Raw genomic sequence first — 25,695 nt, 5'->3', positions numbered from 1 at the left:
TGTTTAAGTTCCCTGTCTGCTCAGAGTTAGTGGTCTTATGTTTTGTAGGCTCGCTGTGCACAGTGCTGTAATACTTTTGGAGTTTTCAGTCATGAGCCAGAGCCTTAAGTATCTCCAGACCTACAGATTAGTATTTGCACAACATTTTTTATAGTTCACTTTGTGATCCATTAAAAAAACCCAACCCACTGTGCCTCAATGAGCAAAACAGCAACTATTCTTTCTCTTTAGAGACGATGAAAATCATGCTAAGCTAACATAAGCAGACCTGACTTGGACACCAGAGCATGTTCTCTGTCACTAATAAGTGTTATGATTGAACAGGGAGTGTAATGACACAAAGGAAATCTGCTTCAGCTAGGTCAAATATTTTTATGCCAGGAACCCCAAAATATTTGTGCAATACCCCAATCCGAAAAGGCTGCTAAGTGTGATCCAATCAGAGAGGATTTCATCTATGGGACAATCAAAAAGAATCACAGAATCAGTTGTGTTGTTGTAAATAACTCTCTCATCTTGATGTAGGTTTATCCCTCACAGAGCCTTATGTCATGTGACTATCGAAAAGCCCTATGGCAAATTCAAGTCAGTCAACTTCACAATTCAACATATATAATGCCTAAAAAAAAGTTGCCTCAAGGTACTTTATATTGTAAGGTAAAGACCCTACGTTAATTAAGAGAATACCCCAACAATCAGAAGACCCCTTATGATCAGGCACTTAGTGACAGTGGTAAGGAAAAACTCCCTTTTAACAGGAGGAAACCTTCAGCAGAACCAGTTATTCTTATACAGTCCTTTTCTACTCTCATTTTATAAAGTGATGGATACAACATGTTTAAGTGCTTTCTATGTAACATTCATACACAGTCATGCTCCAGTGGATGCATCGGAGAGCAGCCCAAATATCCTTGGGCAAGATAGTAACCCCAAATATTCCTGGCAGGCAGACTGGAATGATCGAACATTTATCATTTTTTTATGGGATGCACTAATACCAGGCTAGCTAAGCATTTATTGAGATAAAAACTAGATTCTGGCAGATAGGATCTGGACACTCAGTATTCCTACACATGCAGTTTTAGTCCTATAACAGTTATATGCAGAATGTAGATAAATCAGAAAGCTACCAGTATTGTTAGCTAACTATAGCAGTTTGCTACCTAGCAATTAGGAGCACGGCGATCCACTGTCTTCAGAATATCAATGGCATTCATTGCCTTCGAGCAGCAAGAAGTAAAATAACTGCTGGTGCAGGCTCACAAGTTAAGCCTTTCTCAGCTTTGAGGGGAGCAGTTGAAATGACTTCCTATGAGAGTAAAGGTTACTACTGATTACCATGAGGGAGGTGTCAAAAACATTTAGAGGGTTAGCTAGGTGTTCTTCCAAAGGAGGGCATGTTTTTCTCAGCAGGGGTGTTGGTCTCCGAGTATGTCTTTTTGCTTTGCTGCTATGTTAGTGTTCTCCTCTCAGATCATACACTTATTGTTGATATCTGTGGGCTAGCTGAAACCATAAGAGATGATAGTTTCTACTAAAAGTTTTTTGGGCCTATTCTAACCACTATTTTAATAACTGCAGAGGCCGAGCACACCAACGCAGATGCACGAAGGACTGAAAGTCTTGCAGCAAACCACTATGATGAAGCAAAAACGTGCATTTTTAAAAGCTGCCTCCTCTCTTTTACATTATTGATTGCTTGTGATATATTTTTAGCAGGCAGGCCTGTGACGTTTCTGTGCCCACAGACTTATGTAAGATTGATATGAATAATACAAAAAGAATCACAATTTAATTGCTGCAGCAGGAACTTGGGATTGGCAGATCTGAAGTGAACATTTGACATGCCCACTGAGCACGTGTCGTCTCTGTATTTTGCCATGTCACTTAATTATTCATAAAAATGGGACAAGTTAGGAACTAGAAGGGAATATGGCTGGAAGCAAATGCGTAGAAAATGTTTCACTCAATGCCCACCTAAGCAACAGATGAAATAATTAGCAGGACTTTATCGGAGGCTTTTGGAAAGTGCAGCAATACGGACTGTTAAACTGGGTCTTAGCTGGTGTTTCTGATTATAAAGCCCTGGAAGGGGAACTTGTTGTTTTCTCTGTCTCCATCTCTTTCTCTCGTTCCTCCTCCTTGAAAAACCACAGGAGGCGTGAAACACCAGCATGAGCTCACACTGCACGTGGCCTGCTAGCTTCCTCGCTGCAGGATGTTTTATCTAGGTATTTCACCACAATATGCCAGTATGCATATGTTTTTCATTTGCATTTATGTACTTGTTATCTGTGTCAGTGCCCATATATGTATGTTTACTGGGTGTTTTTGATGCATTTTACAATCCATCACCAATAGGGGAGTGGTTTTATACTTATCATCATATAGCTTAAAACTATCATAAAGTGACGCCTCATAGATGAATGGAAGCCATTTGAATGAGGGTCTGATTATTCCCCACCATCAACGCCTGATCCCCGCACATACACTCCTCTTTCAATATGTCTGTCTTTCAAACAGGAAGAAGGAAGTGGTAGAGTCAAATAATCTGTAGCCACATCAAAATTGTGAAACCGCTTGCCTTATCGTGACCAGCATGGACCCACGCATGCTTACAGACACACACACACATGCATGCAATCAAGATCTCACACATGTACACACTCGCTTCTAAACCCAGACTAAATCACACTGGGGTCAGAGTTATGTGCATCCAGCTTGGATAACAAAGGATATCTATAATAACAGCTATTTAATAAAGTCCATTAATTTTTTCCTGCTCATCCAATTGAGGGTCGTGACCGGGCTGGAGCCTTGATGTCAAACAAAATCTTTTTTCTTTATTTCTTTTGTTACAAAACAGTATTTTTGAGCAGCAGATGGCCTGTGTGCCTGAGATGACCGTACCCCCTTTTTATGACATCACATTCTTGACCAACAACCCTTCTTTTTTCTTTACGTTTCACAACTTAAAAAACGTAAAAAAAATATATCCTGCTTTCACTATTAGCTTACGTCTGACAGCTAATGTATATATAAAGATGGTTGAAATGTTACTGAGATACTGCTCAATGCAGGCTTCAAATTTCCACACCAAACTTGTGTGAGTTACCTTTTTGTGTGACTGGCTTTTAAACTATGTTTAAACTACGTACAACTAAGATAGTAAAAAATCTGCAGCTCAAAACAGATTTCTGCTGAAAGAAATGTTCTACTTTCAGCAAAAGAATCTGAAAACAATCTGTCAAACTCTGAATATGCATGTTTATAAACAATGTCCAAAACATATTTTTGAATGTGAAACTTTAACATTTAGTTAGACATGACGAACAGTAATTGCACTATTTCTCTATTTGTGGCACAGCCAGCTTTAGTAGGAGTAGTAAGTCATAGTAGTAGTAGTAAGTAACTTCTTGAGGAAGCTTGAATGACAGAACAATAGCTGCCAAGCACAATCTTCCTGCTTGAGCTGGGTTTTACTTTTACTCTCATTATTCCTCTATGATAAACCCCAAGAGCTACATGATTCAACCAGAGATCGTCCACTCAGGTTCGGGACTGTCTGCGATAAAGTTAGAAAACCAACATCTTCCAATCCGCAGCTTGCTGAGGTTCAGCAGGTCGAACACCTCATCCAAATTTCCCCACCTCCACTGCGGGTGGATGGGACAGCTGCCTAGCACATTTTCTCAACCTTTCTTATCCAAGCAGGAAGAAATCATTTCTGAGAAGAACCAGCAACATTTGCCAGGTTCTTTTTTCCACATTTCCTTTGTATAAAAACAGGCGTGTTATGGATTCCACAGGTGGCCTCGACTCGCTCCCACGACCCTCCGTCAGATCGGGGCAGGTTTTCACTTCTAATTTTACGTGGAGTGTGATTTTCTGGCATTATGCTTTTACTGATGCCGCAATGAGTGGACACGAAACTGGGGAAAGAGTGTGGGGGGATGACATGCGGAAAATGGCATGGCCTCTGGTATTTGATTTAGTTTAAAGGCTGAATTAAGGATCGCTGTTATAATGCTTATGGTGGATCCATTATACTTTTCCTTATTCTCTGTGACACATATACTCTTACAGCTGAGGATGCCCATCTTGAATGTGGCCAAACGTTCAAATAATGAGGACAAACAAACTCTATGAGCCAAAACCTCAGGCTTCAGACTCTAAACTCATTTTTTCAGACAGTTTTTTTCTGCTCTTGGCCCTGTGCGATACTAGAAGAGTAGATCTCCCTAATATGGTCATTCCCCTACAGAGGCCAGGCTGAATGACACAGTGCATTTGCAGCAACATCCATGTAAAGCTAGCTAAAAGCTAAACTGAACTCTTTACCTCCTGAAAGGCTACAAGGAGTAACCCTTGAAACACTTTTTCTGAACTGAGTGGTTTCTTTCGTATTAGACCTGTTTAACGAACAGAGGTTAGTGAGGGTGGTCTCTGCCTGTGCAGAGTTTTTCTTGGAAAAACCAAGAAACTATTCTAATGGTCATCGAGCCACGTCTTTATTGACATAAACTGAGGTGTTAAACGTCGTCTTTATGGGGTAAAGAGTTAAAGCTAGCATGAAGTCCACCAGTTTGTCCAAACTTGTGCCTTATTTATATATGTAATATTAATCTAATGTTAAATGTTAATTTCATCATTATGAAACATTTTAATATGGTTTTAAAAAAATATTTTTAATAAAATATGTTTGCGGTCTACATATATAGTGCGAAGTAGTAATCATTATCTGTTATGTGCTGCTACTTGATAGATAACAATGTTCTGTACGCAATCTGAATTAGAGCAATAAACCGAGTCTGCCCTGTCTCCATGGATTGCATAAATCTTGGCACAAATTAAAAGTAACATGTTATATATGACACGTTTTTCTTTCTTTGAGTGGATAGTTGAGGATTTCCTATAATGCTAATCTGCTGTTGTTTTCGTTTTTTTATTATTTTTTTTACCACTTCCTCCACAGATGACATAGTACCTGAAGGTTTCTGCAGGTACCCGTGAATCCTTTTATCTCTTGCTCTTCTCGAGATACGACCACCTCAACAAGGACAGAGGGGGAAAACACCAGAAGCCAGAAGCGAACATCATTTAATCAGAAATGCAGCTCTAATCCAGGAATAGAGTTCTGATCACATCGTCTGAGCCTGTCTCACACAGCCAGTCCAAAAATAAGTGAATTTATGCTTTGAAACATATGCGACTGGAGGAGAAAGAGACAGACAAACAGACTGAGGCAGGATCGTGTTTCTGGCCTCTGTGCTGTATATTCCAGTGGAGGTTGCACATTCCTAAGACAAGAACACATGACTGAAGCAACGGGGGTGTGGGAGAGTGGGAACAACCATTGTTGGGTGAAACTAGGCTGTGGATCAGATGGAGAGGTGGAGCTTAACGGGGTTACAGGCAATCAATGTGTAGCATTTCCTTCCTCAGACAAAAGGCCCTGAAGCCACAAGCACAGAGCAGGACTATGCAGTGCTTTGCTGAGCTTGGAGGGAGAGATAAGCAAACTTCACTGAATATTAATATTCAGCAGCACTCTGATGCCCTTCAGTGGAGTTTATCTAGGTCAAAAGAGGCAACAAAGAGGTAAATTCTTCAGACTGTGAGTCTAAAGAACATGGTTAACTCAAACCGCCACTGCTTGGCTTAACAGGAAACAGGAAGTTGCAGAGGAAGACCCCTATCAAAAGAGAATGCCACAACAAACTCCCCAGACAAACTCTAAAGCAAGCAAACACAAACAAAGAATCTCCAGTACAGATGACGCACTTCAAAACAAAACGTTCAGCAACAACGTGCTTTTACTGAGACTCACTGGATGTGATGAAGCCACGCTCCTGCTGACACCACAGAGCAGCGCCATCAAGAAGCAGAACAGACGAATATTGTTTTGCTGCATTTTCTTAAATGTGTCGTGGCACCGAAGGACTAGAGGTTCATAGAAGATTTAGCAGCTTTAGACGGTGAGACAAAGCCACTGCATTTGGGGCACGTGTCTCACTCTGGTGCGGTTACCTCTGCAAGCTTGTAGGGCACTATGAGCCTTTCTCCAACAGTCACCGTCTTCCTGGTTGTCAGTGCTTCAAGAAGCATCTCCTCCTTCACCTGTGCACAAAAGAAAAGCAAGAATAAAAGTGTCATTTTCAAGGAAGACATCAGGGCACTCACTACTGGACTTATTAACAAATAATCAGTGATGACAAAGGGATATCACCCACAATAGCTATAACACAGGATCACTTCTACTCTATCAGTAAAATGTAACCTGAAATGAGATTTACTGTTTATTTTACAGGCAATGATGATGATAACATTGATTAGGAGACTAATGAAATAAGACATTCAGCAAAGCTGGGGGGATTTACAGGAGACAGATTGCAAAGATATGGGAGCAGAGATATGGTGACTGACTATGTATCCTACAGTTCCCACAGTGAGGTTGCACTAGGTACACAGAATAAAGGCCTTTTAAACTTAGTCATTATGCATGTTTCACCAATATGTCCCTCGTGGTATCTATTACAGCCATTTAAAGCCACATTATACCATATATTCACACAGCATTCATACAACCGCGGACAGTTTGGAACCAGCGGTGTCTTTGGACTGTGGGAGGAAACTGGAGTACCCAGAGGAAACCCACACAGGCTCAGGGCGAACATACACACTCAGCTCCAGCTGGCTGGGAGGTTCAAACTGATGACCTTCTTGCTGTGAGGTTACAAAGCTAACCGCTGTATCACTATGCAGCTAATTTATAAGTTTACCCAATCGGTACTCTTTCACTCATTTGATGAAATGTCAGCAAGTCCAAAACAGACAATCCCATTTGGTTCTATTACCTATACGCAGATGATTGTTTGATTCAGTTGTAGTGTTTGTCACATATTGTCTGTATGTATTTAGCTGACCATAACTCTGACATCTCTGCCGCTTTAACCAACGTAGCTGACACAAAAGCAGCACACATGATATTCAGTACAGTACTATATGACTTTCCATTTGAGTTTGTGTTCACTCTAAAAATGGCCCCAGACAAACCAGCGATGACAGGGCCACACTGGGAGAAGCAGATGTCACTGCACACATCTCCTCCATCTACGGGGATTATGGGCGTGGGCCGAACAGCTGCTCCTGAGACTGTGTGTGTGTGTGTGTGTGTGTGTGTGTGTGTGTGTGTGTGTGTGTGTGTGTGTGTGTGTGTGTGTTTCCGCGTGTGTGTGTATACATGTGAGAACAAGCCATCGCAAGGCTGCCTGATGTCTTCATGTTTAAAGAGCAAGGGTGTCAATGTTATAGTTAATACCATTATGGATCTATTTCTGTCAGTGGCCTCTAAATGCTTTGACATAAATTTGGGGGGGGGGCAGGACAAGTCAACTCTGCAGTGAGTGGGTTGGTGGGGAGCGGGGGGCATAATCAGACCTCATTTCACACTGCCTGGTAATCCCTCCACAAAGAGCAAAGCCTATTCTGCAGCTCAGTGATTGGTCTTCAACTGGTACATTTCCATGTATTAGTTGCTTGGTGACAGGCGCGATGCCCTGTCATGATCACAGATCTTAATACTCTAATGATCAGAAGTTTGTAAGCACCAGTTTGGGGCCAGTGATTCTGAACTGAAGTCAGCCATTTTTTTGGAGCACCTTTAGATCCTAGTGAGGACAAAAAGTAAAAGCAAACACAGCAGAGCCGCCTGATCTGAGCATGACGGTTTTCCAGAGACATTGCACACAAAGAATCCTGAATAGAACTCTATAGGAAAATATGAGCCAGTGATATTGCATCTGCATATTAGAGGTTCACACAAGTTTCAGCTGTGAGGTGGTGGGCATATCCACCTGTTACTGTAGTAGAGCCACAGGTAAGTGTGCCTTCTAGGTAGGGCTGGGCGCTATGACCCAAAATTCATATCTCGATATTTTTTAGCTGGATGGCGATATAAGATATATATCTCGATATTTTTTTTTTTAAAGCCATAAGTTAAGAACAAAAAGAGAGTTCTTAGTCACACTGTGTCCCAGCTGTCACACGGGCACTTTTATTTACATACAGCGTAGATGTACATGAAGAAATTACTCAAAAATAAATTATCAGCATTTATTAAATAATCATGGTCCATAAATAAAAGAAAACAATGTTGTTTTTGTGCATAACAAAAAGCTCACAATTGTGCAGTCAAAATGTAAACTAATAGACGCTGAGCGTAATAACACAGAGACAGATTTCACAGCTGCACCACGTCTCTGAACAGGTGCCATTTGTGGTCCTTATACACACACAGTACGTATCACTCCGCGAGGCTCCTCCTCGGTAGCCGTAATCCTCCGACAATCCATCAAGCGGTGCAGCTCCGTAGCTTAGCAAAGTCATATTAAAACATTTTTTGACAGATTGCTGAGCGCTGTGTACCACATAAAATCGGTTCGCAGTCAGTAAGCACAACCAGAATTCATACATAAGGTGCACTGTCGATTTTTGAAAAAATGAAAGGATTTTAGGCCGTGCAGCACCTCCGGGCTGCATGTCGTTAGCGCGGTTAGCTCGTTAGCGCGGTTAGCTCGCTAACACGTTGACGCCGCCCAGCCCCACACACGGTAACTCGCTAACGGAGATTTTCCGCTTTCATCTTGTCATTGCCTGCAGGTGAAGCTATGGGGGAGGCGGAGTTGTGTTCAGTGAAGGAGAGGCGAGGCCGAGTAACGTTGCGTAGAGACAAAAGTGGACGAAAGAGAGGCAAACCTGCGGCTCCACAAGTATAATTATAACGTAACATAGACTATATCGATATAAACGATATTGTCACATCTTATATCTCGTATGAAAATATATCGATATTTTTAAAAAACTCGATATATCGCCCAGCCCTACTTCTAGGGGTGGGGGAAAAAATCGATACTGTGTAGTATCGTGATATTTTTTTTGCTAATAATGTATCGATACAGGGACAGCAGAAATCGATATTTTGTTACAAAAAAAGTTTTTGTGCTCTGACTTCAGAGCATGTTGATCCTTTTTCTGAGCAAGAATCCTGACATTCCTTCACTGTCCAAATATGTTTAACTTTTTTATGGCAGCAATAAACATGACAGTTTACTTATTTTAATTTAAGACACGTTTTATTTTAATTACGTTTTAAACTTTTTTATTTAGCATTCAGTTAAGTTGGACTAGACTGTAATACAAACCGTTCAGTTTGTCAACAATAAAACTGACTGAAATGAGAGAAAGACTGAGTGTGAGAATTTGATATTAGATAAAATGAATATTGATAAAGTTTACCTTTATGTACAGAATCTGAATATTGCAAAATATTTTTAAAAATTGCAATAATATCGTATCGTGCGTTAAGTATTGTGATAATATCGTATCGTGGGATGTATGGTGATTCCCACCTCTAGTGCCTTCTATTCTCTCTCAAATCTGCCATTCTTCTCCCAAAACCCTCAAACTCCTGCTCTCAGGTCCTATACTCTAGCACCATACTCCATAGCAGCTTTGCTAGTAAAGGTTCAAATATGTTTCCACTGTTTCCACTCTGCATCGGTCAAGTTCTTGTATTTCTCTGAATGTTTAGTCTCATAATGATAATTCAAATTGTAATCCTTAAACATGGTAATCTGCTCTCCACAAACCAAGCAGATGGCTTTACCTCTGACTTCAGTAAACGAATACTTAGCGGTTTATGTGTTTGTTAAAAACTCTGCATGCGGCATCAATCTATCTTTTTGTGCGTGTCAGCTAAAGCCTGTTGGGGCTAGAAAACACACTTCTCATGAGCGTCAGTTCCATTGCTTCCACAGTGAGACTGCAGATGCATGAGTGTAAAGAAAACTTTCAGTAGCCTTCAAAATAAAAGCAACAAAGTTATATTGTGATTTCACCCTGAAACAGAATTTCTGGTGGGGGGGGGGTGTATGAAAGAGTAATTGGCAACCGAAACAAGACAACTGCAAGATTTAGGTTTGAGTCCTGACTTCCTGTTGATGTGTGGCGGGCTGGTCAGGGACACTCACGGGGCAGGAGGTGGTCAGGAGGCCGTATAATGCCCAGGTCTGTTTTGAAAGGACTTTAGGCTTTCCCTGTCAACATTATTTATCACCATTAATGTCTAAATTGACAGTGTGATTTTGCATTAATAATATGCAAAGCAGTGTAGACCATCGTCAACCTGTTGTAGGCAGTGTCAAAAATGTGTGAACCAATCAGTCTGTGGTAACTGGACTATTATTGGTACTTTAGCATCCTGCTGACAAGACACAATTTAATAATCTGCAGCCTTTTTTGATCTGTCCAGGTCCACTTTAACCTACACAGAGAGTCCTCCCCATCAAGCTACGTGCTGTTTATTGAAAGATTGCACACATTGTTGGATCCCCAGAATGCTTCACTGTAATCAAATGCCTGGAGAAACACACAGTAACGCAGTGCCATGCATCTCACATACGTTTTCTCCTATGCAGACACACTATCATGGTTCAAAGATCATTTGAACTGGGCTAAAAGTGACACCTGGTAGCCCGTCTGTGTCCTAATGGAGATCTTTTTATTACATATCAAAACCCAAAACAACACGATAGCTGCTTTGGGTTTGAAAAAGGGTCCTGGATGCTTACAGGGCCCCTCTGTTTGCAGTTTGCAGTTTCCTCCAGGAGCCCCAGGTTTGCCTGCCAGCAAAAACATGCAAGGTTGAGTCTTCTGTTACTGCGACCAAGCTTACATCTGGAGTTGATCCCACTGCTCCTTGTACTTACAGAAGGATGAGTTAAATGCAGAGAATGAGTTTCCCTACTGGAGTCAATAAAAGATATCTATCCTCTTATCGTAAATGTCCAGAGTAGATTAATATCTGATGCTGTTAGTAAGTTAACATCAGATATAAGAATAAACTGTGGCAACTGGTTATTGTAAGGGCAGAACGCAAACGTTAGACAGCTGGTTTTCATATTCAAAACTAAATGCAGCAATTAAAAAGCAAAATAAATAGCGAATGTCTAAAATAAAGAAGAAAAAGAAAAAAATAGACAAAAGAAAAACTGTTTTTAGCATTCAATTACCATCAGCAGTTTCAGGCTTCAGCGCATTTATTCAGACAGAAAGCTTCTCTCTGTAAGCTGGTTTCCAGTTTGCACAGAAATGTTTCTGGTTAGGTCAAATTACTCAACTCCAGACCTCAGAGGATCCAGTCTGTCAACTGTACATCAGCCTGTACAAGCTCTACTTCCTCTTCCTGTTTCACCTCCACAGGAAACAGGAAGTGGCACTTGGCTTTATTCCCATTTGTGCGTCAATCTACACAAGGTTCTCTTTGAAAGGTGCTTTGCATTAATATGCCACAGCAGCAGTGAGTGCAGCAGTAAACATACCTCATCCTGCCCGAAACCATTTTACACATCAAACGCTGGACATTCATGCAAATTAGGACTCATTTAGAGCCAGAGTTTGCCTTCAAGCAGTCCTAGCCTCACATGACTCAACATGAGACTCCCTTCAGCTGACCTGAACAACCTCTTTAACCATTTAACAGACTCTCTCACACAGTGCCTTAAAGTAAAACCATGCACCATCAATAAAACATAAGTGCTAACGAGTTTTGATGGTGCCTGTCTGTAGTCTAGACACTCATTCAGATTCTTAGCGTAAAGCTAAGCTTGCAAGGATGAAACAACATCACCAATTTGCATAGGTCATACTAATTCAGTATATCTATATCTAAATCATAGGCAGATCAAGGAGCTTGTAGTTCTACTGCCAAGCTTCAAAGGGTAAATATTTAAACTCAATCTTGATTCCCAGCAGGTCCTGTTATTTTTCTAGACTGTGTACATTAAATAACACTACAAGTAGTATTTAAACGTAAACTCTTAGATCACCTAATCTGTCACAGTCTTTAAACTTCTCTGCCTACCTGATTCAATGGTCACATAATGAATGATAATATTTTCCCATCATCCAACCAAAAGACTGCATCTCACCACAAATGTTAATGCTTAAGATCCACTCAAAACAGGGATTCATTATGAGCCCATCTTTCAGGTCAGCACTGTGCTTTCTTTCTTTCCTTCTCTTTCTTCGTGGCTTTTTAAGAATATCTTATAAGACCCAAGAGACAGACAGCCAGAGGCTCTGCATCAAATAACAGACATCCAAATAAACTTGAACTTAAAAAACTGACCCCTGAGCATGTGGCCTACATGTGGCTCAACTCGCCGCACTGCCACTCTGGATCCCTGGGGGAAACAAAGAGACCAGCCTGGATGTTACAGGCGAACACTCCACAGTCATAACATCCCCGCTGTGCTGTTGACAGGAGTCTCCGGCACACTTCGGACATTGTTTTGTCACCGACTCAACAAGCGCATCCGGCTAATTGTTGCAGTTTGTAACAGGGACTGGGAAATGACACGTCCAAGCAGCATGTGGGTATTTCAGCTGTCCTTTCTATGTATGTGTGTGTGCATGTTTGTGTGTGTCTATGGTCTGATTTCAACGTCAAGAATGAGTCCAAATGCAGCTCAACTTCATAAACTTATAAACACTGTGTGGCACATAAACCCTGCCAGTAAATGTTTTTGCAGGTCTCTATTTTCCCCAGGAGAGTTAAAGAGTCACCAGCAGTTGAAATTCCACAGACGCTTAAAGTCATGCAGTACTGAACAGGTGAGTGAAAGAGCCCGCAGCAGAGTAACAGGCTTCACCCGCACTCAAATGTTGCTAAAGGTTAGCACTGTTTAGTAGGTATCTACGTCTGGGTGATGTAGTTTGTGGACGAACCTTTCTAACCAAGCTAGCTCGCCTTAGCTGACAACATACTGTATGGTCACATGTGGTTCCTAAGAAACAAGATGGTAATGATCATGATGCTCTGCTTTTTAAGTTGGGATTTTAAAAGCACACCTGCAAATTAGTGGGTGCTATCTTTCTTATACAGTCTGTGTATGTACACAAGAGCATCTTTTAAAATGTGTTAATTTTACATTATTAAATGTTAACAAAACAAAAAGATGGTTATAAAATATCTCAGTCATTAGATTACAAAAAGGAGGAATAACAAACAAACATTCAACTGCTTTGTTTAACACCAAACGTGTAGTTTACTCAGAGCCACTACAGTCAAAATAAGAGTGACTTCCTTTGTTCTATAACGCCCTTCCATATGCATATGTTGAAAACACAGGATGGGTGGAGCTACCAACAGAAGGAAGAGCTTGGGTGAAAGTGGCTTGCAAAGTGGCTTGCACATGCACAGCAACTATAAGCAGGTTAGACAGTAGATCCTAACATAACATTTGCCAGCTGGATGCAGAGGTGGATGTCAGCTGAGCCACCAGCTGATATGGCTGGGACTGAGATCAGCTGGACTGCAGCAACTGCTGCAGAGCTTGACTTCTGCCTGGCGTGAACTAATGTTATTCTTGAGTCTATTTTTAGTCTGAGTTTTACTGCAACAGTCTACAATATAATTGCTGAAATCAAAGGCTGGATGAACTCTACTTGAACTTCATCTTCAGAGACAATGTGCTCCCAGTATGAAAACAAATGGCCCGAGTGTAATGCTGAAGAAATGACAAAACAAGCCAAAAACAACCGTTTTTTGGTTTTTAAAAGGGAGCGGAATTAAAGAACAACAGTTGTTAACAAACAAATGAATCACAATGACCCTTAACAAAGCTTTTATCTGTATTTAAAATGCTCCTACAATAACTTAAATATGATTAAACTTTGCAGTTAAAATTGGGACAGTAACAGGGACTCATTGTTCCTGGTGGGAGAGCAACAACAGACCAGGATAAGAGCTCTGAAAATAACCTCTACACAAACAGTACTTTGTGAAAGTACTGGATGGGTGGACGGCTCTTTGGGACCTGAAGCACCTCTTAACTTCCGCTGTCACCACAAGCTGTGCTTGTATACCTATATCCTCAGCTCTCTAAAAGGCTTTTTGTAAAACCCACATTGTGGGAGGAATCACATTTTTCTCACAGCTTTCAACAAAAACAGAGCATAGAAAAACGCCTATTTGCTCGAGCGGATGTTACTTATTTTTAAAGTTCATGAAGTCTGTGAGAATAAAAAAACGGCAAAGAAGGAATTTTGGGAGAACAAACAAGTCCTGTGGTAAAGTTCTGCTCCAATTCTTCATTTTTTTATTACTCTTCAAAGTATCAAGAGTTTTGCATTTCAGCCTAAAGTCAGCACCATAAATTCCTCAGATATCTTAATGTGCAATTTTTCCATTTGATTTTCACAGAGCAATGTTGGATATACACAGCTCTGTGACATTTATTGATTCAAAGCATAAACTCATGTCTGCCAAATCAACTTTAATGCTGCTGATTCAGTGTTGGCGGACAGATGTCACGATCTGCACCATGCCGCTCACCTCTAGCAGCTCTGAGACGATGGGCAGGACCTCTGGGTTGCAGATATCGATGGAATCATCCCTGTAGGTCTTCTTCTTGTAGCGGATGTTTCCCAGGTGGAGGATGGCTGACAGCAGGGAGAAAATCCTGAAAAGGAACAAAGGTACTTTTCTTTATCACATCAACAAACTCCACCTTCTTACTGAGCAGGCTTTACAGTGGATATTAGGGCATCATGAAAACGTATTTATACTTAAATACATATTGTAGGGACTGAAAAACTGAAGTAATTACCGTAATTGTCGGGCTATAAGCCGCTACTTTTTGCACAAGCTTTGAACCCTGCGGCTTTTAGTCAGGTGCGGCTTTTCTATGGATTTTCCATGATTTTTGTGATATCGTAAGACGATTTGTTTTGTTTGTTCCGCTGTTGTACGGCACTACGTTGCCTGGCGGAAGGATCGGGGTTCAAGAGTGGTATGTTAGTCACATGTCCGTCCGCCAGGCAACGTAGTGCCGTACGAAGTAGCGCGAAAAACAAACTTCAAAGTAGCGCTACGCATTCAGCAGGAGGCGTGGATGATGAGCGGCGATAAACTTGCGAAAAGCAAGTTATGCCCAACTCCACCGGTGGATTCTGACAGCGTGGAAAAGTGCGAAAACATCCACGATCACCAACGGATTTTGAAGGGCTGGACTGCTGCATGATGAAGAGGAGGACACCGCCACGGCCCTTCTGAGGGTGTTCGACTCTGACACTGACAACGAGGATTTCTTTGGTTTTGAAAGTGACAACGAAGGAGAGAAGCGGAGAGTGGATGACGAAGCCATCCTGAGCCTGTTCGTTTCCGACATTGGAGAAGAGGACTTTGGTGGTTTTAGTGCGCAGGAAGAAGAGAAAGATGATGAATGACTGACTTTTCTTCTTGTTAAAGCCGTGTCACTGCACCTGAGCCTAAAAGGTAGTCCGAATCTATTTTTCTGGTGTGCTGTAGGTTACTGTTATGTACTACATGTGCAAATATGTACCCATAACTTGTTTTTCAAAATATTAATAAAAGGGGTGTGTCTCCAAACAGCCATCTCTTTCCTGACAATTCCCTTTGTGCATATTCTCTTACATATGATAAGTCAACATTGAAACACCTGCGGCTTTTAGTCAGGTGCGGCTAATGTATGTACAAAACAGGATTTTCCCCTGATTTTAGCTTGTGCGGCTAATATTCAGGTGCGCTTTGTAGTCCGGGAAATACGGTAATCCTATCGATTAATTTCCAAGAACTGTGGTTTACAAAACATAGGTATTAATATGAAGCCCTATAGAAATAGTTTTGGGAAATTTGGGAAAATGTATTTATTTTTTATATATTTTATTATATAATTCATATGCTTTCTTTTCAAGAGTAAGATAAGAATACACGCTTCTTTTTTTAGCTAAAGCTAAAAAATTACACTTTGCAATAATTTTTTTTAGCTAACAGTTAGTTCAGTTAGTGATTTAAATCTTAGAAAGACTGTAAAAAAGTAAACAAGAAAGCACAACATGCTCTGAGCTGCTGAGACAAGCTGAAGCACCTTGTGAGAGACTAAAAATGCTTTGTGGTGAAAACATCAAGAGGAGCAGGGGTACTGAGGGAGCGCTAGTCTGCTTTAGTGTGGTAACATTATCATAGCTAGACAATTCCCTGTTTTTTGTCCCAGTGCATAGGTTTCTTCAAAAAAATAAAATAAAATAAAAAAGTACTGAGATAAGTTTCTAAAAGCGTTCAGACTCTGACTGTTGGCTTGTAGTTCTTTAATCTTACTCAGTTTTACACAAGAACAGGTTACAAGCTAATGGTTGTAGCCATGCAGCTAATCTTACTGTTTGCGTGTTGTGGGCAGGAAGCCAACCATCTCCATAGCCAGCTGCAGCCGCTCAAAGTCGTGTTTTAGATCTTCTCCTTCCACTGTGAAGCAGTCCTGCTGGTGTCAGGTGGAAACACACAAAAACAGACGAACACATAATCACTACAAAGCACATAAATTCAACAAAAACAAGATTCTTTATATTGTATCTGTTATTAAAGTGTGTACCAGAAGCTAAAAGACAGCATGCTGTCTTTTTGTGACACTAAGCAGGGTTTCCCCACAGAACTTCTAATATAAAATGTGCCCGATTTCCTCAAATTATCAAAGAAAGTTGCAAAATAACACTGAACCCCAATAACAAGACCTCAGCTCTCCTGATGAGATTTATTTTAAGTGCTTTTTCTAAAAATGCAATTAAAATAATTGTGAATTATTGCAATTTTCTAACGTATGTGCAAAAAGTCAAAGATTAAAATATTAGATATTTGTGTCTTACTAATGTGCTCTATTTATAAACTTATTGGACACTTCATTAGGTACACCAGTTCAACTACTTGTAAAAACAGACAATAACAAAGAAGCAATTCAATAAATCAAAATGCGACAGAGACTTAATTTTTATGCAAGTGCCTTTGAACGCAGCATGACTGTTGCTGCAAAATTAAAAAAAAAAACTGCTGCTCTATTGGGATTTTAGCACAGAATCATCTCTAGGGTTACAGAGAATGGTCAGAAAAGAAAATATCCACTGAGCAGCATTTTTTTGTGCCAAAATGTTGATGCTAGCCATAAGAGAAAAAAGGCCAGACAGAGCATCACGTCAAGCATTGAAGCAGATGAGGTTTAGCAGCAAAAGACCACCCCTAGGAAATAGAAAATAATGGCAGCAGCCAGTTTAACCCTCAGCCTCCTAGTAAATGCACCTATGGTATAAATTTGAAACTCCTGCGTCACTTCATTCTCAAGTTATCAGATTCATAAGATTTTCAGAAAACGTAACCTCTGACCCCTGAACTTGAGGCCGAGGTTACTCAGATTTGAACTCGTCCGAGATTTTCAGTAGTAGTCCTATGTCTCTTCATTCTGGAGTTCTCACATTCGCAAACTTGGGTGTCTATCTCGCCCGGCCTCCTGCCTGCCCGCCCAGCAGGGTGATGACAATATCCCATCAGCCTTTTATAGCCTCCCTCAAGTTGAATCTTGCGTCTTTAGATTCATAAGTCAAGTCTAACATGAGTTTATGTGACACATGGCAGTTAATTATGAGAAAAGCACATTCACTGGGTTGGACCACAATGTAGAAACTGAACTTTAAACTGTTTTATAATCATGGTCATCAGACTCAGCTAAGCAACTAACAGCAATTATTTATAGAAACTGCACATTCCTTTGTGTAATGAATGTAAAAGAAAATACAGTTTACAGGGTTTATTTCAGCTGTTGAAGGGGGAAACCCTGCGAAGTGAACACAAGTACATTCCTGTGTAATCATGAGCCATCGCACAGTGTTTGAAAGTGTTTTAACAATTAATGAGTAAAGCAAAGGAATGAGCAGCGCGAGGATGTGTACGCATACAATCATAGCGTGTGTGTTTGTCTCTTCGAGCCCTCCAGTTAGTCGGCGTGTCTCTGCTCCAGCAGCGAGCCTCTGTCAGGCACATAATTAGCACATACCACAGCCGGCGAGAGAAGACACAGGAACCCATAATCCACACTCTGGAGCTGCCTCTTGTACCCTTTACCATTCAACGCTCATCTGCTTCTCCATTGTTTTCCTTTGGCTTCGAACTTGTCAGGAACTGCAGAGCCAACAATCAGCGCATTTCTACAGTGAGCTTCTCCAATTGCAACAAAGGGGTTTTGAGGCTTCTCGAGCTACATCGAGACTCAGGAAAAGCCAGTTTTCAAATTGCCGGGTATGTTTTAAATCGGCGCCAAACAGCACAATGTGATACGTTGAAGGAAGTTGAGAAAATAAAGAGATCAATTTTGGCAATTGCAATGGAATACTTGGGTTGAAAACCAAAACCTTAGCTCGTGGTGCTCAGACAAAAGTCGAGAAAAGAACAAGGGATTGTTGAGTGCAGTAAAGTGATGATTAAGAAACAATCTGTTCTTACTTATTTTAAACAAAGAGTCTATTTTCACTTCAGAGCTTGAAATTGTAATTTCAGGCCAGTTGCAACAGTTCTGGTGCATTAAATCAAGCCGGGAACCCTGCTGACTGTGCACATGAAGCTTTTTAACAGATCGCTCGAGGATTCTGTTAAAACTGAACGTGCGTCCAGTCAAGGCTTTCCTGTTATTTACCATGACTTTAGTCAAGATTTATTCCATGGACCAGCCGTGCAAAAAACATCAGCATGCCAACCCATCTCTAGACATTCCACACAGCCAAAAACCAGAGATACCCAAACAAGCGCAAAATGCAAACCAGCAGCCACCGAGACCCAGAACCAAACACCAGACTGCACACATCAAATGCAAACATCCAGAAAATGTTTGGTCTTTAGGATCTTTAGTTAAATACTCAGATTTTTCATTCACATTCATTGTTTAAGTGGTATTTTAAGCCCCAGACGCTGCATCTGGAATCTGTACACACTTGTCACTGCTCAAAGTGCGTCTCTATTTACTGCAGCACACATTGACCAGTGGTAGAGGTCAGAGGCCAAACAGGCCCAGAGGGTTGGTCAGGTCATCAGGCAGCTGTCAAAAGCTGCCACTCTTTCTGTGTGTGTGTGTGTGTGTGTGTGTGTGTGTGTGTGTGTGTGTGTGTGTAGACACTGACATCATCTCCTTGGGTGGTGGGGTCTCTCATGAGGTCATTCAATGACCTCTGGGAGAGACAGTGTGTCAGCAAACAGTGAGATGGGAGGATTGTACGAGAAAGTAATAACAGAAAGGAGCCATTTACTAAAGCAAAGCTTCCAAGTAATGGATCATAATGAAAAAGACAGTCAGCTTCTCTAAGTATTTGGACTTTGGCACATTTGTGTAACATTACCTCTGTATACCACCACATTCTTTTCTTGGTTTCATTACCATGCAAAGAATTCTGCGATCATGCACTTTAGTCCTTTGTGGGCTTTCAGCACTTTTGGTACTGCTGAGCTGGCCGGTGCAGTCACCCTTCGTAAAGTTTGTTATGTTTTTCTGGGGGGGGGGTTCTGTTTTTTTCCTGGCTAATGACGGCCTTCCTCATGCCATCACTGGCATTTAAAGGTCCAATGAACAGCTACCTAACGCTAGATTAACACTTGGAATTAACTACAGATCGTTTATCTGCTTCATGAAATAAAGAGGGAACAGGCCATGAAACCGCTTTTCAGTCAATTTTCCCTTTGCAATTTCTGCCTCTGAAAATGGGGGACTATGAATGAAAATGGCTGTAATTCCTAAACAGTTACTACAAACCTTTGGTTAAACCCTTGAGTTAAGTCCAAACTTCAATCACATGTTGATGGTTTGATCTAAAATTGGTGATGGTGTACAGAGGTTAGGGCCTAACAGTATGCCTTTTTGCTTCCCTTGCAAAAAATATAATAAAAGAAAGAAATCTAATTAAAAATAGTCTATTAAATCTAAGATTAAAAAAGCTACACTTAAGTGAAACCAATTTCATGGAAGATTGCTAACTGGTCCGGTTCAGCAACAACGTCATAGTTTCACGCCTGGCTTCTTGGATCCTTGTAGGATCTCGTGTTTGCACCAATTTCTTGAAAATCCAATGGCCTCAGAAGCGTAGCACAGTAATTAACGTGGCTTCATAACATTTACTGTAAATGGTGCAAATGATGCAGAGATACAGCATGAATCAAATGAAGAGAGGAACACAAATCGTATCTTAAAAACCTCAACAGAAATTTCTCAAACCACTCCTGCAGCAAAAGCCACATGTTCAGCATGACTTAAATGATTCTTCTTATAAGCAGTTGTTAAGTATGCTACCTCAGCCAAGGAGCTTATGTTTCTGGTGTTTGAGCTCATGGTTGACAAAAAAGCCTAAAAACTAAAGTACGATTCGTAGTGTGGTGTGTATTGCCAACATGCACAAAGTACAGTAAGACTTAAAATATGTCACGTTTTACCTCTGAACTAACCTTCAAGGTCAACAGTTTGATCTGAAGTTCAAAGTAATAATAATATTACCTAGAGCTATATTTACAACAATGTTTCTTACTGCCATTGTTTGTACTGACAACATACAGGCATGCAGGTAATAATATATGGGGATTGTAAATATCACGTTATTTTATCATGACTTTGTTATGGGCGTGCAGTAACAGATTATAGCCGTTTAAAGACAAAAACAAGTTGAGTATAAATGTGTGCTATCGCTGTACTTTATGTTGTTAAATGCCTCCAAGCAAGATATGAAGTAAAGGATATTCTGCAGGTGTGGTATGAGAAAAGTCCATTAGCTTGTAAAATTAATAGGGATTCACAACGCCAATGAGAGCTTTTTAGAGAATACTCAAAATATTTGTTTTCATTCATAACAAAAAGAAATGTTTCAGAGCTAAGAAACAAAGAGTTGAAAAAGCCAAAGTCAAGAGTGAAATACAGTAAGTCCACAGGTCGTATTTATACTGACCAACTCTCATGTCAAGTGTTTGCTCGCCAGCAAAGTCTAAGTAACATAATCTCCCATTAGCAGATACAGGGGCCTTCAAACAAACACAACAAATCCCACTGACCAAACATTACTCACTTCAGGTGGAGGCTGGCAAGACAGCGGGCAGGCTCAGAGACCAATGAAACGGCAAAAACACACACAAACACACATAAAACGGACCACACAGCTAGAGGGAAGTTTCAGGATGTGAAGCTAATTGACCACTGCTCAAGCTGACTAATAGACTTAGGAGTATTTTACCAATTGTTCAGGTTAGCGCTTGCCCTATCTTTAATGTTACCGCGAAGCATGAAATTATGTTAAATTTACATCCTAGTCAACATACTTGAAGGCCCTCACCACAAATGCTTGTTTAACATTGATGGAAAGTGTCGCTGCTGCAAGTCTGCTTCTCGTTTTGAACATGGTTACTAGTATCATTTGGATCAGCGACACTTTTGAGTGCTTGAAGGTTCTTCTTACTCCTTTCCCTCCTTACTGTGGTAAGCAATCGATGCTATCAATATCAGCAGTTTTTGTGGCTCTGTGATAACAAACCAAAACTGCAAAACTTCTGTCATACTCACATTAAGATCCTGAACCTTCCCTTTAAAGATGGTAGTGTTGAATTTGTCACCTATTCCCCAAAAGCAAAGCACGCAAAAGCCAAAGGACAAGTTTAAAGGGATGCCTTATTGTCCGAATACTGTTAATAAGCATGTCGTCACCCGTCATTTTATTTTTTTTAAACGAGAGAAAGAGATTCATTTACTTTGAAAAACAGGCAAAAACCTTGAGTTACTGGACAAAGTACAAAGAGCAAACGTCTTGAGACGGAACAGCCAAATACAGTCAAAAGATTACACTAAGGAATCCCTTTAAACATTTTAGAGCACAACCGGCGGAGGTCAGCCCAGGTCGCCTCCATCTTTTTCACTGAAAGCGGGCGGGTGTGGAAAGCCAAGAAAGAACAAGACTAAGACTGGCACCAAAAACCCAGTGTACCACGACACACCCATGGACACAGACGTACACAAACAGCTTGTCATCCACACGATACTGACCAGCTCACTCTCATAGTAATTGTCCCAGTAGAGTTTGTGCGATTTCTTTGTCATCTGGAAGTAAGGCAGAGCGGGTTAAGAAGGCTTGAGTTACACATACGTACAGTATGAAAATGCAATCTTTAAAAAGACTGAGGAAGCAATGACGCATACTGTTAAGACGTGAGGGGAGAAAAAGAATCTCACGAAAACAGACACACATCCACAGAGTCACGAAAATGAAACCCCGATGACCTCATCAGGGTTTGGCATTGGAAAAAAAAACACACCATCTGTGGTGCAAAAAGTAGTTAGATATTTTATGTAAGTAAAAGTAGTGGCAAATATTAATTAATTACAATTTTGAAAGCGTTTCCTATCTAAATTAAAACTACTACAATACTATCATAGCACAACTGGATAAATGCTGTTGATTCCTTAATGTTATAGTTGTGTTTTTAATCATTTTGCTTTTTTTAAAATTCAGACTGGTTAAGTTAGTGATTTATTTATCCTAAGTTATCCTAAACATTAACTTTAAGCTTAAATCTGTATCACACTGCAACACCTTCTAATGTGTAAATCACAATCAGTAAAGGAATTAGTAACTAAAGCTATAAGCAGAAATTAATCCAGTGTGCAAGTGTCAAAAACACCCTTCCTAACATTGGGACAGTGTATCCGTTATGATGTTATGATGGTATCCCATACCATCATAACATTGTCATTTGCAGTGATCATCGTGGATGGACAAACTACGCTGTGATGTCTTAGCCTTGACATCACAACATGGCAGAAAAAGGGGAAAAATGCCTGTTTATATAAAACTCTCTTCTAAAACAAAAAGTAAACAAGTGTTTTCTTTAATAATTAGCAGTGTAGCAAATATATTACTGAGTAAGGTTTGCTATAAGCTAAATTTACTCGTGCTAGCATCAGCTAACTTCTTGGCTAATGCCAACTAATTGTTCAGATAAAGTGATTGGTCAGTTGCAATGCTGATCCTGGACCAGCATTGTTATGATGATATAGGAACAATACCAACACAGGGATATCGGATAGACCACTGGAACTCAATAGTTTAGATTTTGTGAAGTCTTAAAGTTATGAAATGTTGCTGCTTTGACTGACACGTGCTAAGACATACAGAACAGACGTAGCCACCACGATGTAACTCAGTGGTAAATGAAGTCTAGTTAGGAAGCCTTGAGCTGAGGAACAAGACTCACCAAAAAAGACTGGCTAGCAGCAGATTGTTAGCTGATGACAATATCCTGGATCGCTTTCCGTTCTGATTCAATGACCATAAAATTTACCAGTTAAATCCACAAAATTAACTTTGTGTTCTGCTCAATACGACCTGGAAGTAGCAATTCTGCACACTAAAGGTTTCCTCGTAGGCGTCTTATAAGGAAACCAGTGGTGTTGTTGCAAGCAGAGGAGACATCCCTTTCTGGCCACTGAAAGAACTGATGTTTAAGGCACTTTCACACTGGCTTCAGTCAGCAGATCTACACTCTCAAAATCACAGTAAGTTAAGTGCACTGCACAGTAAAGAGGGGGCACAGCTTTGAAGTATTTGAGCAAATGTACTTCAGTCAAATCCACCGAGAAACACAGAGTAACACAAAGAGCTAAGTACGCACAATCGCTCTGCTCTTCTGTGACATCGGCGTGTGCGTAAGTGCGCACCACTACACGACTGCCGGCAGCCTCTGCGTGAGTCCTCGTCAGCGCCAGACTGAGTCGTGAGTTTTGCAGTTGCCATGGAAACAGAGCTGCAAAGTAAGCTGGCAGCTAACAAGAGGGGGTTGTTGTTGCTGTTGTTGTTGGGGAGATTAAAGAGAACGGGGGAGAAAAATTTTATTTTTTGGGCAGATGAGGAGAGAGAATCTTTTTTTCATCTTTCCAGTGTGCTACCTTCATGGCATGAGGGAATATGAATCCTCACACATCAGCTGCCAAAACACACAGATGTACTGCAAAAGATACACACGGGGGGGGGGGGGGGGGGGGGGGGGCTTTTGGCATGTGACCAGGCATGTATGCACACTCGGCCGCACATGCATGTGAGAAAAAGAGTTGAATTTCTGGCAGTCAAAGATATGTATGTGTCCCAGTTGAGTTAAGTGAGTAAATAAGATCCAGCAGAGATTTTTCAGCTTTACTAATCAATAATAACTTAACCCGGTTTTCATTTGGGATGAATATTTGCTTTTTTTTATGAATCATTTACATAAAATTAGCATTTTTTTGCCCTACATCTTTTAAAAAAAGGCTTTGATGTGCATCGGTTAACATGCTATCAGTTTAAAATCTTTGTAGACTCAAGCTTTCCATCCCTGCTATAATGATTGTGTCTTCATTTGTAACTCATTATCTCATCTGGAAATTGTTTATATCTGAATTTTTGTTGTTTTAAATTAGAGGTCCGGATATATCTGATTATATCTGATAATAAATACATCCTGACAAAGTCTACAGACATATTTCTGTCTATAGTGCTATAGTACTGCATTAGGCTACGGTAAATTAGGATTTGTGGATAATCCTGCCTTAAGTGAGGAAGGTTACTTGATGTTCATGTTAGATATTTATATTTCATAGTTGTATCATTTTGATGGGCTGTTTATGTGTAATTTAAAAAAAAAAGTCTTTTAATTTTTTCCCAAAATGCCATCAGTTATATTATTATTTTAATATAAGATCACACATTTTACTGATCACACTACATACTATTTACTACATGTAAACTGAATATAGCAGGCAATGAGATATTCTAAAACCAGTGTTGGTTTCCATTGGCAATGATGTGCATTAAACCACAAGCACGTGCTCACTCCATCCTTATTCGTGCCTCACTGATGACTGTCTAAGTTGGACATATATGATTGGTTGTTTTACGTAAGCTGTTTAAAATGTTCACTGTAACCTGTTTGGTGATGAACCAAATTAAGGCCTTTATCCAAAGCTTATCAGTCAAATTAATAAAGCTGTTTCTTCACATTTCAAGTGCTGCTGGAGCTTTAATCGATTCATATTTTAACAGACAGAAACTGGATTTGAATGACTTGCCAGATAATAAAATATAATAGAATAACGTGAAGCTTTTCTAGAAAGCAGCACCCCACTTTGCTATTTGTATCTATGTTTGGGCGTGTGTGTTTTTGTGTGCGGACCTGGTTGAGGTAGTGATATTCCTCAGGTTTGAGCAGGTGGAAGGCCTTCCTCTCCTCTTCACTGGCTCCAGCCAACAGGTAGTAAAACACATGGTAGTTCCTACAGAAACACACAGAAACACATTAGAGCACTGATGTCAAACTTCTTTATATTTTTCGTAGGTCACATCCAACTCACTTTGATCTTAAGTGGGCCAGACTGGAGAAAATCCCATTTCTGTCAGTGTAAAGAAGTTTAACTGTACGTTTAATCCCTTGGATACCTCAGTATGAGAAAAAGAAGTGATTTTTCAACTGTATATGTCAGTTTTTGTACATGATAAAGAATTGCTGCTGATATAAATGTGCTTAAACTGTAAGAAATATATGTGTAAAATTACAGAAAAAGCCTGACTGTCCTGTAGTTTTAAAACAGCACGATTTTGTTAATTATTATTTAACTGTGGACACGTTGTACAAAAATAGAAATGTCTGTAGTAAATACTGAAAAGAAGCAAGAATTTTTCTTTGTTTTAAGTGTTTATCTATTACTTGATTACAGTCTAAAATTTATGCCCCCCTTTATATTTTCCAAACGCATCCAGTGGGCCGGATTGGAGTTCTTGCCAGGCCGATTCCGAGCCCTG

The 25,695-nt window shown here is 40.3% G+C and overlaps 1 protein-coding gene across 11 annotated transcripts in view; it reads right to left on the bottom strand.

Moving 5' to 3' along the window:
* Positions 1-25,695, bottom strand: part of LOC146665268 (unconventional myosin-IXAb-like) — a 167,222-nt gene that overhangs the window by 47,903 nt on the left and 93,624 nt on the right. For 8 of the 11 annotated variants that reach the window (XM_085412826.1, XM_085412818.1, XM_085412815.1 and 5 more), the window contains 5 exons: positions 25,070-25,169; positions 21,912-21,965; positions 16,243-16,343; positions 14,399-14,525; positions 6,031-6,120 (listed from right to left, as the gene is read on the bottom strand). In XM_085412826.1, the coding sequence (XP_085268952.1) occupies positions 6,031-6,120; positions 14,399-14,525; positions 16,243-16,343; positions 21,912-21,965; positions 25,070-25,169 (472 nt within the window). The remainder of the gene's footprint in view (positions 1-6,030; positions 6,121-14,398; positions 14,526-16,242; positions 16,344-21,911; positions 21,966-25,069; positions 25,170-25,695) is intronic. The other 3 variants (XM_085412817.1, XM_085412821.1, XM_085412822.1) reach the window with 3 other exon arrangements.

The sequence above is a fragment of the Rhamphochromis longiceps genome, linkage group LG7 (genome assembly GCF_057381845.1).
Source record: "Rhamphochromis longiceps isolate RC_006_pf linkage group LG7, R_longiceps_female_GT1.1, whole genome shotgun sequence".
Taxonomy (NCBI): Eukaryota; Metazoa; Chordata; class Actinopteri; order Cichliformes; family Cichlidae; genus Rhamphochromis; species Rhamphochromis longiceps.
This window is presented reverse-complemented; position numbering and strand designations above follow the sequence as displayed.